At 44.1% G+C, this 14320-nt stretch overlaps 1 protein-coding gene across 6 annotated transcripts in view; it reads left to right on the top strand.

Moving 5' to 3' along the window:
- The window catches only part of EFR3A (EFR3 homolog A), a 173290-nt gene that overhangs the window by 92401 nt on the left and 66569 nt on the right, over positions 1–14320 (top strand). For all 6 annotated transcript variants that reach the window (XM_043539086.1, XM_037892003.2, XM_007069456.4 and 3 more), the window contains one exon: positions 6294–6431. In XM_043539086.1, the coding sequence (XP_043395021.1) occupies positions 6294–6431 (138 nt within the window). The remainder of the gene's footprint in view (positions 1–6293; positions 6432–14320) is intronic.

Below are 14320 nucleotides of genomic sequence, written 5' to 3'. Positions count from 1 at the left end.
CCTCGATGTCGGGTCAGGGTCTGCCCCACCCTGGTCGGGCTCGGACTATTCCTCTGAGTCAGAGGCGGAATTGTTCGTGTCCCGACACAGCCGGTACCGATCAAGATCCCGGCTCCGGTCTCAGCACTGTAGCGTGGAGGATCCCTTGGTACCAATGGTGTCCTGGCCACCCCAGTGGCAGGGCCCAGTACAATGGCCCTTTTGGACACCTTGGGCCTATCACCAGGCCCAAGGGCATAGTTCCAAGGTGGCATCAGTAGTTTTTGTTGCCCATACTGCTCTCTCGCTCCCCCAACCCCCTTCCAGGGCTCCCGAAAACCATGGGGTGCAGACCCCGGGCCTCCCGGATTGGGTGCGTTGTCAGAGCTGCCAACACCTGTTGCTCCCGCAACACTAGTCGCAGCAGCAGTGGATGTCCCTGAGCACATCACAGGGAACTGGAGGGGCTGTCCCACCTCAAGCCTCATCTTCTTCCTTGCCGTGTAAGACAGAAGAGGGCACTACAATGTCCCTCCCAGCAATGGACATGAAAGCCCACCAGAACCTCCTTAGGAGGATACGCCAGGACCTCAGTATGCAAACTGAGGAAGTTGTGGAGGACTCGGACCCGATGGTCAACACATTCACCCCGGAGGATCCCTCCAAGGTGGCACTGCCTCATAAAAACTGTACAAAACACCACAAAGGTGCTCTGACAGACCCCAGCCTCTATACCACCTACAGCCGGGGTGTAGAGAAGCATTACTTCATCCCACAAAAGGGGCATGAGGACCTCTTCACCCACCCCCAACCCGGGACCTTGGTGGTGGATGCAGCAAACCGGAGCCCGCCCCTAAAAATAAGGACTCCAAAAAGCCCGCCCCTAAAAATAAGACAAGCTTAGTTTCCTTACCTCATGAAACTCACCCCTCATCCTCCATGGCAACTCCCGATCAAACCTCAGCTGTGTCTCAGGATGCAGGTCAGATGCTTCACCCCAATCTGAACGTTCTTTAACTGCAAGCATAGTTCCTCAATGGTTCTTGGGACTGGAGGCCACTGGTTCATGGGATGTACAAAACGTACAGGGACACACATCTCGAAGAATTCTAGATACCTCACCGGGTTAGTAACCTCTCCTTTCCGACCAATCCGTGCTGGTCGGCACGCCATGAAATGGCACTGCCTGGTGTGAAGTTGCTTCAGGAACGACTCCTCTAAAATCAGCTGCTCTGTGTCATCCTCTTCATCATCCTTACCCCACTGCTGCCACTGAAGCTGCTGGTGCTACTAGACAGCTGATGTTGTTGCCACATCATCTGCTGGGTGGTGCAGCAGGCGAAGTCCAAATTCATCCAGCTTTAATTGCTGAAATGCAGCCCAGCCTGCCTCTGTATATTCACAGTTGCCAACATAGTGGTGCAGCACGGAGCATTGTTGGGCCCACGCCGGCTAACAGAAATACGAAAATGGGGCTAACCCACCCAGAAAAGAAGCACTGGGCAGAGAAAGCAGAAACCTAGGTTTCTTTTTTTTTCTTTTAAGAATTTGAACCCTCCTGGTTTCTGCTATGCATCCCACAATGCAGCGAGAAAAATCCCAAAATGCATACTTCTTAGCAGCAAAACAAAGGACCACAGAATATCCTCCAAGAACTCCTCCACATGCTCAGTGTGCACAATGATGCAAATTTAAAAAATGCACAGCCATCCTGTATGCATGCTATTAGTGTGATTTATGTACTGCAGGTTAAATAATGGCATCAATGAGGTTTATCACTCCCCCACCCCACCTCACCCCACATGTAGGCAAACTCAAAGACTTGCATATGCTGTGTCTTATAATTCTAAAAGTCACTTATTCTTTTTCTCTACTGCACTTATGCTTCATTACAGTTCTGTATTACAAGGGAGAAATGTACTATCTAATTGCTTGTATATGTAATATATCCTTTTTCATAAGCCTGAAACATTCTTCCTACTCATGGTTTCTAGAATAAATGCTCAAAGTAGGGATTGGAAGAGGTCGTATGTAGTTTATTACAAGCTGAGCAGGCATTTACCATATACCCATTCATAACAGATTTTTTTGATAGCTGCAGTGGAAAAATGGCAAAGTTCTCTGCAGTGAAACATGGTCATGTACTCAGGGCTGGATTAACGCAGGGGCTTTAGGGGATGCAGCTCAGGACCTTGGATTATAAGGGGTCTCCAAAATATATCACTTACAGTGTTGTTTTTTCAGTTGGCAGCTTGAGAGACAGATCTGGGCCACAATGGTCTTCCATTTGCCTGAGCATCAGCTGTTCCTTCATGCCTTCTGGGAAGCAGCAGCCAACCAGACCTCTCTGGAAACAGCAGAGTTCTTTTCCCCTTCCCTGAGGAGTCTAGCCTATTCTCACAGGAAGGGAGGGGGCACAAAGAGCCCTACAGCTCAGGGCAGGTCCATGCCCTTCACTCCCTCTCCTCCCTTCCCCCCCCCCCCCCCCCCACTTGTGTGAGCAGAAATGGTTCCTCTGCTCCTCTCCCTTCCCTCCCTGTAATACCTGTCTTAAGAAAGGAGAGGCTGGTGAAGAGAACCCCTGGAGCTGCCCTCTCCCTGGAAGAGGGGAGGGGGGACCCGGCTGCATCCCTCCCCCACTCTGGGAGAGGGGGGTGAAGAATCCAGTAGGAGCAGAGGTGGGGCTGGGAACAACTGGGGGGGGGGGGGGCACATGGGAGGGGCTAGAGGGCAGAACTGCAGGGGAGTTGAGTTGATGGGAGCAGGGCAGATGCACTTCAGTTTGTTTTCCCTCTGTTTACTGTCATGCTATGTGTTTAATTTAGAAACTTTTCATGTGCATTTAAACACATTGGAGCTAGACTATGTTGCTACATTTTGACTTAATCAAGTACTGTATCAGATATTTATGCAACTTAAAGTGATCTGTAATTGATATGCTTTCATTAGTTAATTTGATTGGGTACCGTGCAGCACTCTTCCGAAAGACTCTGCAAGCAAATATCAGAAAATTTCAGGCAATAAGAAAAGAAAATTAGATGTCCGTTCATTTCTTATGAGTTTAACTTCTAATTTGAATTTTGTAGTTTTAATAGAATTTATATTAATAGCATGCTGTTTTAATAACATTACAGCATTACAGTATATTTATGTAAATAATTGTTTGCAACATTTCAATGGAATATTGTCTACCGGCATGCTTAATTTTTTATGTTGAGATTAATAAATAGTCTGGCATCCCACTCTTGAAAAGTTGCAAGCCCTGACTGGTGGCAGGCTCACTAGAGAGCAAACACCTGAAAAGCCCTTTGGCCCTAGAGAGTGCCCTTTAGCCCACCAACATTTGGACATTGCCTTATCTGTCCCACCAGAAAATGTAATTGAATATCACTGTTGTAGGTAATTAAGAAATTGAAGTCATAGCATCACTATGTGTATTACTACCAGTTATGTGCCAAACTTAAAATAGTTTTGTTCATTTTAATTTTCATTCAGCTTTACAATTGGTATATCCCGTTTAAAAACTGGAACTGAAATAACCAATATAACTTAACAATAAAGTGGTTGGCATTGGGCATAGGTGGTGGTAAAACACAAACAGTATGTCTACACAGCCCACAGCAATGAGCGTCCCAGCCTGAGTCAACAGACTTGGGCTAGCGGGGCTCGGGCTAGCTCTCTAAAAATACGCTATGTAGACAGTACTTTGAAGTTGTGACTCAGGCTCTGAACCTAGCTGCAATGTCAAAGCACATTCTACACTGCTATTTTTAGAGCACTAGCATAAGCCTCGCTAGCCTGAGTCTGTTGACCCAGGCCGGGAGGCTCGGTGCTTCAGGCTGTGCAGACTTACCCTCTAATAGCAAATCCAGTTTTCCTTCCTATTCTATTAGACAAGTGTCCTCCTGATCTCCTCTTTTGCACCCTAAAAATGTCTGGCAAGTGTCTAATTATTAACCATCTACTTAGTATTGTAGCTTCTAAAATATTGACCAGAGTAAAGGCACTTAGGTTTGACGATATAAGTTTAGATCATAATGACCTTAAACCACAAAGCTTCTGTGAACATTGGAAAGCTGTAGAGCTGTGAAGTATGTTGTCATGTGACTACAATGACATTTCTTTTCAACATCTGACTTTTTGTGATACTCGTAGGCTACAGCTGTAAGCTACTAAAACTATTAAATGTGGCTTGCCTCTTTTGATTGACATTCTTTGTAAACAAAGTTAACACACAAGCATTGTGTTCCCGGAATTGAATATGCTTGCAGACTTTAAGGTCTGCAGGATATAGTTGTGATGTAGTTATGTGGGCAGCAATGTTTTAATTGGTTCCATCATTTATTTATTTTTTAACCTGGAAACCAACTATTACTGCAAAAGTATTGGAGTTTTCATTTCACACTCACCCACCTAATGATGATTAAGCAGTGGGCAAGTGAAGGAGATCATTAGTCACTTTGTTCCTACCAAAGTTTTGCCCAAGTTGTTGCATAGATTTGGGGCTTTTAATTCATTTTGAAATATAATACATTAATACAAGTAAACCTTAGCTATGTTACCAAAAATATTTTATGCAACCTGAAACATCACATAACTTTTGCTTTAAATTCTTTTTCAACTTGTCTTTTATATAGGTTTACAGTAGGTTTCTGTTTATCCAAAACCCTATTATCGGAATGTCCGCATTATCTGAATCCCTTCCTTGTCTCCCAGCGTGAGGTACAAGCTCTCTGTAGCATGTATCTCATGCTGGGGGATAATGTGGACATTCGGATAATAGAGGAAAGACCCTCCTGGCAGGACTGCAAGGGGGAGGATAAGCCCTCAACCGTGGGAAAGGCTGAATGGCTCCTGCAGCAGCAGAAGGAGCCCTCTGCAGCCCTGCTGTCCTGGAGGGGAGTGAGTGGGGCCATGACAGGATTCTGCTCTTCCCTGCATGGACTGCAGCCTTACCTGCACCTTGTGCCTGCAGGGATCAAGTGTCCACCGACCCTGTGGCAGCACAGGGACCCCTCTGCTGCCCTGCAATCATGGGAGTGGGTGAGCAGGACAGAGCAGAGACCTCTAGTTAGGACTGCAAGGAGGAGGAGGAGCCCCCAGCCGTGGAGGAGGCCATCTGCTGCTGAATGGCTCCTGCCCTCTGAATAATCTGAATTCCAATTGAATAAAATCCATAAAAAGTCATTAAATAAAGTACTGTGTTTTATAATACTTTTTTCTGCTATACTTAGAGGGTTGTGTAAGACCAAGAATGGCTATATTTCTTTGGATATAGCTGAGTTCAGGGCCGATACAAATGCAGCTGGGGCTCCTTCAAAACTGTTTGACTTGTTCTTCTTTTACAAGACATAAGGTTCATTGCAGGAACTTTTTGTTCTATTTGCCCCAAAGTGCTCCTCTAATAAAAACTGCATGTGAAAGGCGAAGGCAATAGAGAGTGTATTCACCAATTATGTTTTTCTGAAGAGAATTACAGCAGGGGATAGAGGTTCCTTCAGGTCATTAACCTCTATCCAGTTCCTTCAGATCAGGATGGAACCCTTCAGATAATGGAAGGATTGACAGAATTGTCTGAATTAAACCTAACCAAATTGTATAGCTACATGGCTAACTAGTGTGTTTGATCTTGGCAAATAGATTTTAGATTTAAAGCTGTCTAGGATAAAAGGGCAACCATTTGTTCACCAGATTTCTCAGTCCATAGACAAATCTACAATACTAGATGTGATGGTGTTACTGGATAAGTAACATGTCAAAACTCAGTATTGGTAGCCATTGTTTTGCCTCCTATTGGTTACTGGTCCTATGACTAAATTATTTATTGAACACTTACAGTTTGCTTGGGGGAGAACAGATATGTAAAGACTGACATTGAGTCTCTGCTCCAGGTAGTTCACAAACTAGTACAGACACACATAAAGTTGTTTACCCACAAAAATATTCAGGGCTAGACCAGATGGACAGTTAGTGCACAGCAGGCTGTGATGTAAATCTACAGCACATTAACCTGCAGTGCACTAACTGGCTACGTGAAATGGGAGTAGATCAAAGCACGCTATACTTTTAGTGCGCAGTAGCAGTGTCCACATGGCTAGTTAGTGCCTGGCATTATAGTGCATTCTAGGTTTACATCCCAGCCTGTCTGTCTTGGAACAATTTGGATGAGGTATCTTGCAGAGGTCATTGTTGAGTGGCTTTGCATAAGTCAAGCACTTGAATACTAGATGGATGAGAGCCATAAAAGTACCTAGGGATAGGTGTATGAGTAACAAGTGAAAATAACTCCAGTGCAACTTTTTTCTTTGTTTTAGTCGAACTGGCCCACCTTCATCCCCTACAGGAGGAGAGAAAGAGGAGAACCCTGCTGTGCTGGCCGAGAATTGTTTTCGAGAACTGTTGGGCCGAGCAACCTATGGGAATATGAACAATGCTGTCAGACCAGTTTTTGCGTGAGTAGAAAACAAATGTCAAAATAACTGTTCATCCTAAAAGTTGGAAGTGTGTCTAATATTTCAATAAAAAAGATTAACAGTTTTAATACTTGAAATACTGCATTCTAATCTTTTTTCCCTGCCCATCGCTCTGATCACGTCACTTTGAACCCTTTCACTGGCTGCTCCTGTTTCATCCCATAAAACTCTATCCCATAACATACCTTCTTGTCCCCTTTTTCAAGGCCCTTCAAAAATCTACCTGTCCCAGCTAGATGCCAGCCTTGTCTGCCCATCTGTTAGCTTCCCCCATGCAGCCCCTGTATTACAATGCCCTGGATGGGTTGTTGCCAGTGGAGGCTGAACTTGGGTTTACAGTTTTAATTCAGCAGTCTTCCTCTACTGCCTGAGCTAAAAGACCCAACTCTGTTTGCTCATAGACCGTAGCCAACTCATAAACTGCTATGGTCCAGACTCCAGGAGGAGACAGAGCCACATTCATTCCAGTAAGCATGAGTTACACATGGAACACCCCTCTGAATTAATACATATGGCTACTACTTAACCCTTCTTCAAGACACACCTCTGCTTGTGATACCTACAGGAAATCAACCATCTGATAATGGTTTTGTTGTGCATCAGTCAGGGAAAGCTAATTATATTAGTGTATTTGGTACCTTCAATGATGTTTGACTTGTGCACAGAACGAACTGATGTAAACTGTTCTCCCTATCATCTTTTCCTGCCTTCTGATTTTCACTCGTGTTGTTTTTGTCTCAGATTAAATTATAAGCTCGTTGGGTCCAGAACTGACTCTTTTGCTGCGTGTTTGCATAGCATCTAGCACAGAGGGGCCTGATACTGATTTGAGCCTCTAAGTTAGCACTAATAGAAATAATGTCCTTCTTGCAGCTAATCTATTAAAGTAATATTTGTTTGTTTTTATGACCACTTATGTGAAGTTCATGCATTATAAATGCAGAGTATGCCTACTTTCAAACACATTTGTGAACTGTTAGCTGTCCATAATGCATTTTAACCAAAGTTCAGAGGTTACATACTGAAATGGAAGGGTGTTCACCAACATTTTGGTAAGTAAATAGCTGAATAGCAAAAGTGAATGAACTGTAGAAACTGGCATTTATATTCCAATAATGATTTCACAGTGATATAAATTACTGAAAGCAATTTATACCACATGGAAAGACCTTGTAGGAAATTGGAGCAGTTACTGTTTTTGCTGCTCCATTTTCTAACATTAGTATTCATACTGAAGAAGCTAAATCTGAAGAGAGAGATGGTTTGTGTTTCCCCTTTGAAATAGCACCAGTTCTACCTTCAGTTAGTTAAGTGAAACAACTCCCAGTGATTGCAGTAGGAGTTGCAGTGGGTTACTGGGCCTACTTCTGCATTCAAGGACAAGTCTGCATAGTAACCAACAATCTTCATTTGACTAGAAGTGCTCCAAATTTTGCAAATCCATCCCTGGTGAATCAGTCCTAGTCAGTGTGCCAGGCCATGCAGCCTACAGCCTGAGGGGCCAACTACTGCACTGTTGTTCTCCTCCTGCAACTGCAGAGCTCAGTGAAGAATAACCATTAGGCCAGCTAGTGTCTGATGCCTCTTGCTTTACTACTCCTCTGAGTTAAGCCCATTGAAGTCTCTGTGAGGAAGCAATATAACAGCCACCCTCTTCCTGCATTCTAAGTTTCTCTGGGATGAAGGAAAGAGGAATCATTTTAGTGGATGGGTTCAGAAATTGTGGAGAGCTGGGCCTGAGAGGATATAAGGAATGAACATGGGGCAGGGAACTTGTTGGGGAAGAGAGCTGCCTTTGATAGAAGACAGAAGGTACACTTCTAAAAATTACCAGCTCTTCACCAGTGCATCCACAGTCGACTCCACCTTGGTGTATCTCTCCAAGGCCTTGGGAATTTGTCTGTCAGGTATTGAGAGATCCCTCACCATATGCAGACCAGGAAGGAAGCTGGAGTTTCTTCAGCTGGACAGCCTTGGGGCTCATCTTCACTCCAGGTGACCAGCATTCTAAGGCAAAAGGACAGTAAGGGTGCTACATTCTGCACTGCTAGTCAGGCATGGTCTGATTGCCTTGGTAGAGGATGGCAAGTTCCTGAAGGCAAGGAGAGCTTTGTGCACACAAAACTTCAACTTGAGGATAGTGAAGTCCAACACCTGTCTGCCATGTCCACCATAGGCCAGGTGATTATTTTTTTTTCTGAATTAAAGGAGCCTCCTCCTCCAACTATTCATGTTGTCAGCCAGGGTACAGTAACTCCTCACTTAATGTCATTCCAGTTAATGGTGTTTTGTTGTTACATTGCTGATCTATTAGGGAACATGCTTGTTTAAAGTTGCGCAATGCTCCCTTATAACGTTGTTTGGCAGCCGCCTGCTTTGTCCACTGCTTGCAGAAAGAGCAGCCCGTTGGAGCTAGATGGTGGGGGCTTGGAACCAAAGTGGGCCAGCAGCCCCCCATCAGCTCCCCAAAGTTCTCTGTTCGGCAGCTGCCCAGCAGGCTATCAATTGCTGGGCAGTTCAGCTGTCCCTCCCCACACTGCCCTGTGCTGCTCCTGCCCTCTCCCGGGAGCAGCTCCGAGGCAACCTCCTGCTTGCTGTGCAGGGGAGAAGAGGGATGCTGATGTCAGGGTTTCCCCTCCCCCCCTCTCCTGTACCCCATCTTCACAGAGCAGGGGGGACATGATAGGGGCTGAGGATGGAGGGAGCTTGCTGGCAGCAGCTGCTGTCGCAACTTCCTGATCTACTTAAAAAGGCAGTGTACTTAGACTGGGGTCAGCATACTTAAAGGGGCAATGCGCGTCCGTGTCTCTCTCCCTCCCTCCCACTCTCACATACTCTGTCTCACACACACATGCACACCACCCCTCCAGCACTTTGGAAAGTGGAGGGAGTGGTGCGCTCCAGTGGGATAGTGTGGGTTCATCATCAGCGTTCAGTTTCCGCAGGGAATCTTGGCGGCCACTGCCATGCGTCTGTTGTGTCTCCTCCCTCCATTCATGCCGCCTTGTAGAGTGTGAGGCTACATTAACAACAATGTGTTGACCCTCGAGGGCTCAGGCAAGTGCTAGTTCATCGTTTATCAGCAAGGCATTCCCTGGGAAATATCCCACCCTCTGACTCCTCCACCTCAATCAGGCTTCACAATCACCATTGCTGTGTTCAGTATTAAATTGTTTGTTTAAAACTTATACTGTGTGTATAAAAAAAAAAATGTCTTGTCTGGCGAAAAAAATTTCCCTGGAACCTAACCCTCCCCCATTTACATTAATTCTTATGTGGAAATTGGATTCGCTTAACGTCGTTCTGCTTAAAGTAGCATTTTTCAGGAACATAAATGCAATGTTAAGCAAGGAGTTACTGTAATTACAACCTTCTACAGATCTGCTAAGCACATGCCTTTCCTGAGGAAAGGGGTGAAGAAACTCTCCTACAGGTTAGTATTAGCTTGTGGTCACCATTCTCTGCATTCCATTGCAACAGCAGAGCCAGCATAAATAGATCCTTTATAAATAATTGACATGTGAATAGAAACATGCAAGTGCTGCAAAGATTGTGTACCACTGAAGACCATGAGAATCTGGAACTGAAATTGCAAGAAACTGTTTCTAAACAAAAGTTAGGTGACCAGACGCTTTCGTTGTGCAAGTGACGAGAACTGATAAAAGAAAATAACAAAAGCAGTAAAAAGTAAATTAGGCTTTCATTTCCAGTCTGAAAATCTGAGGTGATGGCTGTAACACAGATGGGGAAATAAGATTTTCTTTTTCTTGACAGGTTTCAGAGTAGCAGCCGTGTTAGTCTGTATCCGCAAAAAGAAAAGGAGGACTTGTGGCACCTTAGAGACTAACCAATCTTTTTGAGCAGAAGCTTTCATGAGCTACAGCTCACTTCATTGGATGCATCAGTGGAAAATACAGTGGGGTGATTTATATACACAGACAACATGAAACAATGGGTGTTAACATACACACTGAAAGGAGAGTGATCAGGTAAGGTGAGCTATTACCAGCAGGGGAACAGGGGGGCGGGGAGGGAGAGAGGGAACCTTTTGTAGTGATAATCAAGGTGGGCCATTTCCACCAGTTGACAAGAACATCTGAGGAACAGTGGGGGGGAAATAGTTTTACTTTGTGTAATGACACATCCACTCCCAGTCTCTATTCAAGCCTAAGTTAATTGTATCCAGTTTGCAAATTAATTCCAATTCAGCAGTCTCTCGTTGGAGTCTGTTTTTGAAGTTTTTTTTGCTGAAGAATTGCCATTTTAGGTCTGTAATCGAGTGACCAGAGAGATTGAAGTGTTCTCCGACTGGTTTTTGAATGTTATAATTCTTGACGTCTGATTTGTGTCCATTTTATTCTTTTACGTAGAGACTGTCCAGTTTGACCAATGTACATGGCAGAGGGGCATTGCTGGCACATGATGGCATATATCACATTGGTAGATGTGCAGATGAACAGCCTCTGATAGTGTGGCTGATGTGATTAGGCCCTATGGTGATGTCCCCCGAATAGATATGTGGACACAGTTGGCAACAGGCTTTGTTGCAAGGATAGGTTCCTGAGTTAGTGGTTCTGTTGTGTGGTGTGTGGTTGCTGGTGAGTATTTGCTTCAGGTTGGGGGGCTGTTTGTAAGCAACGACTGGCCTGTCTCCCAAGATCTGTGAGAGTGATGAGTCGTCCTTCAGGATAGGTTGTAGACCCTTGATGATGCGTTGGAGAAGTTTTAGTTGGGGGCTGAAGGTGATGGCTTGTGGCGTTCTGTTATTATCTTTGTTGGGCCTGTCCTGTAGTAGGTAACTTCTGGGTACTCTTCTGGCTCTGTCAGTCTGTTTCTTCACTTCAGCAGGTGGGCGTTGTAGTTGTAGGAATGCTTGATAGAGATCTTATAGGTGTTTGTCTGAGGGGTTAGAGCAAATGCAGTTGTATCTTAGAGCTTGACTGTAGACAATGGATTGTGTGGTGTGGTCTGGATGAAAGCTGGAGGCATGTAGGTAGGCATAGCGGTCAGTAGGTTTCCAGTATAGGGTGGTGTTTATGTGACCATCGCTTATTAGCATCGTAGTGTCCAGGAAGTGGATCTCTTGTGTGAACTGGTCCAGGCTGAGGTTGATGGTGGGATGGAAATAGTTGAAATCATAGTGGAATTCCTCAAGGGCTTTTCCATGGGTCCAGATGATGAAGATGTCATCAGTGTAGCGCAAGTACAGTAGGGCCATATGGGGACGAGAGGTGAGGAAGCGTTGTTCTAAGTCAGCCATTGGCTGAACTTTGTGACTTTGTCCTCACCCATAAATATTTCACATTTGGGGACAACGTATACCTTTGTATACCTTCAAATCTGCGGCACTGCCATGGGTACCCGCATGGCCCCACAGTATGCCAACATTTTTATGGCTGACTTAGAACAAACCACCCTCCCTCCCCATCCCCCCTGCGCGCTGTTCCTCAGATGTTCTTGTCAACTGCTGGAAATGGCCCACCTTGATTATCACTACAAAAGGTTTTTTCCCCCCCGCTCTCCTGCTGGTAATAGCTCACCTTACCTGATCACTCTGGTTACAGTGTGTATAGTAACACCCATTGTTTCATGCTCTCTGTGTATATAAATCTCCCCACTGAATTTTCCACTGAATGCATCTGATGAAGTGAGCTGTAGCTCACGAAAGCTTATGCTCAAATAAATTTGTTAGTCTCTAAGGTGCCACAAGTCCTCCTTTTCTTTTTTCTTGACAGCGTCCATTTATAAGAGAGCATATTTGCATCTCTGGCAAAGCTCTCTGGAGAGGAAAGATGATCCAGTAGTTAATGCATTAACCTCAGAGACCTAGATTCAATTCCCTGCTCTGCCACAGACTTCCTATATGACCTTGAGCAAGTCTCTCTGACCATCTGTAAAATGGAGATAATAGTACTTCGCAGAGGTGTTGTGGCGATGAGTACAGTAAAATATTGTGAGGCTGTCAGTACAGTAACAGGGCTGGCCACATTAGTGCCTGAGACAGATAAGATCTAATTTCAACCTAGTGATGTTGGTCAGGATTGACTTTAAAATCTCCTTGCCTTTGGTGGCTTTTAATGCTCATTCAGTTTCAATATGACTATTAATATATGCCTTATCTCAAATTCTCACTTTTAATTTTGGTGAAATCTGACTGCTCCATCAGGCAAAAATTACTAGTTTGTGAAAGTTGAAAAGATTTATAGTAATATGCACACATTGGGGTGTTTTTGTTTTTTTGTTTGTTTTGTTATTAACATTCTCAGACGGTTTAGAATCTCATATAGTTATAGTACAAATATGCAGTCTTGAATAGCTGAGATGTCTCCAAGGGGAAAGGAAGGCTATTCACTGTAAATTGAGTTTTCAGAGTATAATACCCCTACAGACTTGAATTTTGCCACAGCATCATCTATATAAAGTTTTTGGTATAATAGAGAAGGATTGGTTGTCCTTCCAACAAATGTGATTCAGGAGACTGCTTTCTGAATGGTTCTTGAATTGCACCATTAAGGCTTATACTCCCAAGAATGTGTCTCTGCTTATGCAGTGTAGTCTGATAACATTCCTGTAGAGTAGCTAGAGAGTTATTGGCCTCTAATTTCTTGGTGCTTAGAAATACTTGTAGACTGATACCTTATGCTCTCAGCTCACTTCTGTCATTTAATCAAGCTATAAATGTATTTTCCTTTTAATACTCTTCAGTAGTTATGCCTTCAAATTGTGTTCATTTTAGTCTCTCGTCTCTGAATTTCTTTGTTTATTTGATTTGAGATGAAAAATGCTATATGCCTAAATACAACATAGGAAATAACTGGCTAGGCAGTAGTACTGCAGGAAAGGATCTGAGGGTTATAGTGGGTGACAAATTAAATATGAATCAACAGTGTGATGCAGTTGCAAAAAGTCTAATGTTATTCTGGGGTATATTATCAAGTGTCATGGGTAATATGTGGAGGCAATTCTTCTGCTTAGCACTGGTGAGGCCTCAGGTGGAGTATTGTGTCCAGTTCTGGGCACCACGCTGCAAGAAATATGTGAAGAAACTGGATAGAGTTCAGAAGAGAGCAACAAAAAGGACTAAAGGTTTAGAAAACCTGACCTATGAAGAAAGGTTAAAAAAACTGCTATGTTTAGTCTTGAAAAAAGAAGACTGGGGTGGGGGAGGGTGCAGACTTGATAAGTCTTCAAATATAAGAACAGAAGAACGGCCATACTGGGGCAGACCATAGGTCCATCTAGCCCAGTATCCTGTCTTCCAACAGTGATCAATGCCAGGTGCCCCACAGGGAATGAACAGAACAGGTAATCATCGAGTGATCTATCCCCTGTTGCCCATTCCCAGCTTCTGGCAAACAGAGGCTGGGGACACCATCCCTGCCCATCCTGGCTGATAACCACTGATAGAGCTATCCTCCATGAATTTATCTAGTTCTTTCTTGAACCCTGTTATAGTGTTGCCCTTTACAACAGCCTTTGGCAAAGAGTTCTACAGGTTGACTCTGCGTTGTGTGAAGAAATGCTTCCTTTTGTTGGTTTTAAACCGGCTGCCTATTTAATTTGGTGACCCCTAGGTCTTGTGTTATGAGGAGTAAATAACACTTCCTTATTTACTTTCTCCACACTAGTCATGATTTTATAGACCTCTATCATATCCCCTCTTAGTTGTGTCTTTTCCAAGCTGAAGAGACCCAATCTTCTTAATCTCTCCTCATATGCAAGCTGTTCTGGACCTTTTACAATTCCAATATATCTTTTTCTGAGATGGGTTAACCACATCTGCACGCAGTATTCAAGATGTGGGTGTACCATCGATTAATATAGAGGCAATATATTTTCTGTCTTATCTATCCCTTTCTTAATGATTC

The sequence above is a fragment of the Chelonia mydas genome, chromosome 2 (genome assembly GCF_015237465.2).
Source record: "Chelonia mydas isolate rCheMyd1 chromosome 2, rCheMyd1.pri.v2, whole genome shotgun sequence".
In the NCBI taxonomy this organism is placed as follows: Eukaryota; Metazoa; Chordata; order Testudines; family Cheloniidae; genus Chelonia; species Chelonia mydas.
The sequence above is the reverse complement of the archived record's forward strand: the minus strand, read 5'-3'. Positions and strand labels throughout refer to the sequence as shown.